General features: G+C 39.8%; 1 protein-coding gene across 2 annotated transcripts in view; it reads left to right on the top strand.

Annotated features, from left to right (window-relative positions):
• The window catches only part of LOC126394514 (whirlin-like), a 139729-nt gene that overhangs the window by 109281 nt on the left and 26732 nt on the right, over positions 1–3716 (top strand). For both annotated transcript variants that reach the window (XM_050051357.1, XM_050051356.1), the window contains exon 6: positions 977–1162. In XM_050051357.1, the coding sequence (XP_049907314.1) occupies positions 977–1162 (186 nt within the window). The remainder of the gene's footprint in view (positions 1–976; positions 1163–3716) is intronic.

Raw genomic sequence — 3716 nt, 5'->3', positions numbered from 1 at the left:
CGGTCAGTGGCGAAAAAACACACACTTCATACACACATACTCATTTACAATACCGAGCGGGGCCGCCCTCCCCCTCTCTGCTCCAACACTGACTGACAGCTGACTCCACTCATTCACACTCACCACTGCCCCAGGGCCGCTACCATATGCTATCTACAGAGATAGCACTGGCGATCTGAACCGGTCAGTGGCGAAAAGAAGCACTTTTATACGGGACACATTTGCCCCCATTACCGTTTTAGCTCGTTTCGCGCCTCAATACTGAACCGATTTTAGAACGAGTGGTACCCATGAATCATACGCACACATACACATGGGGAAATAGAGCCCAGGTTGAAAAATACCGAAGTTGTCCTTTAAGTACAGATAATAGCTTTCTCATTAATGGCCTTTTATAGCCTCATTTATTATGACGTGTTTTACTTGAGCTTCATCCTCACAGAGCCACATAAGTCTCAACAAAGCGCAGCATGCAGAGGTTCTCCCATTTAACAAACTGTTAATTGTTGTGACCCATTCCCAGATAAAACTTTGTGGAAAGGAAAATCTTTCCCAGCAGCCTTTCCCCTTGCAGGGTCCTACTTATTCTATTTATTCTATGCAAGGGTTTTGAAAGTCAGCATAAAGCCACAGGACCTTGCTCAAACTCAGTCAGTCTCCAAACAGTGAGAGGAGCTGTTTCCAAGTCGAGCTGCTTAGAAAGATAACAATGATGGTGTCCTAAAGGCAAACAAGTTCTGACTGACTCGCCCTGCAGCTTTGAAGTGATGCCTTCTCCCTGAGCTCAGTCACAGTCACTGTGCACAGGGTGAGAAGAAGGGGGGTGGAAAGTCTACGCACATCTGAAGACTGTCTATCTGCATGCTGTTGGGCTTATATAGTTAAATGACTCTTCTTATTCTATCTGTGTGTGACCCTTATTTTTTCCTCTTTTCATTATGCTATTCATCTGCCCTTGTGCCATCCGGTTATCCAGCCAGCAGCATACAGAGGTGTGGGCCCACCAGGTGCTCAGGTGTCCCTGGAGCAGCAGGCCTACATGCTGCTAACGGAGCCAGAGAGGCAGACCATGGCCTACTACCTGCAGGAGTACCAGGAGGGACACATAGGAGTGGAGCCGCTGGCCATGGCTCTGTTTGAGCTCTTCAACACACATGCAAAGGTACACCAGTCTTCAGGGTGTCTCTACAGCTGCTCTCTGTGGGGTCTGAAAGGGCGCTAGCCACATGATTTGAGCTCGTGAAATATTTTTAAGAAAGTACACTGTGGAAAGATAACGCTGAAATGTATCAGAATGTGAGAATATACTGTTTAGCCAAATCATAAAACCAAATTTTTCCTTTGTCTCAACAAAATAATTTTGTACATAAAAGTTAATGTACCACATTCTAATAAAGCACCTTTTATAAAGGGTTTATAAGTTGTAATTAATCGCTTTATTAATGGTTAATTAACATTAGTTAATTGATCAGTTAATTAATGCATAATAAACATTGGTTATATACCACATATTGTGATTAGAATATTTTACTGATTATTTTGTCATTTCTGTTGTTAAATTTCTTATTTCGAGAAGGAATCAGATCAATGCAAAGTCAATATTCATATCCAGCCATTAAATTAAATAATCAGCTCCATATAAATATAAAAACATGGTGTCAGAGCTTAAATATCCAGCAACTCACATCAAAACAGTCTAGACTGATAAAAAGCACCATAGGGAGGAGGAAAAAATTATTTTTTGATTTGGGGTGAACTGTCCCTTCAAGAGCATTTGGACCACAATCTCTAAACAGTTTTTTATAATGTACAACTACAGTTTTTGATGGAAGACTGTAAGAACCCTTTATCATTGATGTATTAACAGTTTTATTTGCAGATAATTGACAAATTTCTGTTGATGGCTTATTCAAAAGTGAGAATTTGAGCACAGTTTCAAAGCAGGAAACATGAATGCCCAACTTTGTGTGTAGAGGCTGAATGTAGATGAAGTTTGACCCTGACAACTGAATCTGATTTGCCAGTAATAAAGCTGCTTCTTGACTATGAAGCTTCTCACCATTATTTCACAAACTCAAAATCTTTTAGACCCTTTCTTTATCCCAGAGAAAAGTAAGATGGAGCTGAAGATGATGGACAGAAAACAGAATGATCTGCCATAGTCAGAATGCAGTCAGCCTTTGATCCCTGCATCAGTTGCCAGATATTGCAGAAATTCTTACACATCCAGTCTATGGTAGCAAACAGCATATGTACAAGAAAATAGCAGTGCATATAACTCATATGTGATGCTTTTATGTCTTTTGTTGCAACATTTCATCAAGGCTCTTGATTATAGTCCTCCAGCTATGGATATGTGTATTCATTTGTAGTTGTATACATTCAAGATCCTTGTGTCCATTAAAACAGGAAGACTGTTGTAGAACCATTAACTACAAGTTGTAAACCATAAAGTTGTGGTTGCCAGACACATTACTGAGACCAGCAGCTGTAAGCGGTCATTAAGCTGCTGAAGACATGGAATTAATCTGATATATGACAAGACTAATGTCAAAATTAATATCCAAGGTCAGTTGAGTAGATGAGACATTTTACAAGTGCTCTTGGCTGCACATATTGTATTGTTATGGTATTTTTTTTGTAATTCTTTGCAAAGTGAATCAGCTGTAATGTTTTCATATTTTGACATTTTCTTCCACAATGAGGGGATAAATCAGAATGAAAATAATCCAGTTGTTACATCTACGACGTCACACACTCTCCAAGAGAAACATAGTTGCCAGACTAAATGTTGGCATTGTACATTTCTGCAAACCACAGACACATTACATTTTTATGTCATTATGTAGTGTATATGTTGAAACCTTATGTTTCAACATTGCTGTGGTTATCATGTTGTTAGGTTTAGGGACAAAAAACACTTGGTTATGGTTAAGAAAAGATCATGTTTTGGCTAAAAATACCCAAAAGCAGCAATGTCTTGTGGCACTATCCCATCCCAACTGGTGACACAGCGATAGATCACTAAAAAAAGCCACGTTTGGGGGACTGAAAAGCCGCTGGAAAAACGGCCACAGGTTGCTTAAAACATCAGTGTTTGGGGGCTGAAAAGTCAGGAGAAACAGCAGTGACTCACTAAGTCACAACAAATTTTGTTATTGTTGGTCTTGAACACTGGTCTGCAGCTTGGCAGGCATCTCTCCTAGGTATTATGCTATCCAGCATCCGCTCTACCTTCCAATGACAAAGTCATCTCATACACTATGTCACTTTAAAAATACTTGGGTATTGCAAATGCGAATTTAACGCATTTGTGGGTTGCAGAAATATACAATGCCAACATTTTTTGGGCTGCAAAGAAACTGTTATGGATTTGTTCGATCAGAAGCAGGCAACAAACCATGTGGCTTTTTTAAAGGGAAATTTCGGTTTATTTCAACCTGTCTCCTATCATCCTAGAATTGTTTCAAGTGACTAGTGACATAAAAATAATAGTTAGCATGTTAGCCGTTAGCCTAGATATAGCCGGGGTGCATAGTAGCGTCAGACCTGTTAAAACGTAAGTGAACGGGCAACCTTCAAGTGCAAAGTTAGTCCACTAAACAAGCTTTTTTCCCACAAAGACCGCCTCATATCGTTAGGATAAATGTCAGAGAACATATAGAAAATGACATGTAAACGTGTTGTCTTACCTTATCGGTGTGCTGCCATGTTTG

Source organism: Epinephelus moara, chromosome 8 (assembly GCF_006386435.1).
Source record: "Epinephelus moara isolate mb chromosome 8, YSFRI_EMoa_1.0, whole genome shotgun sequence".
Taxonomy (NCBI): Eukaryota; Metazoa; Chordata; class Actinopteri; order Perciformes; family Serranidae; genus Epinephelus; species Epinephelus moara.
This window is presented reverse-complemented; position numbering and strand designations above follow the sequence as displayed.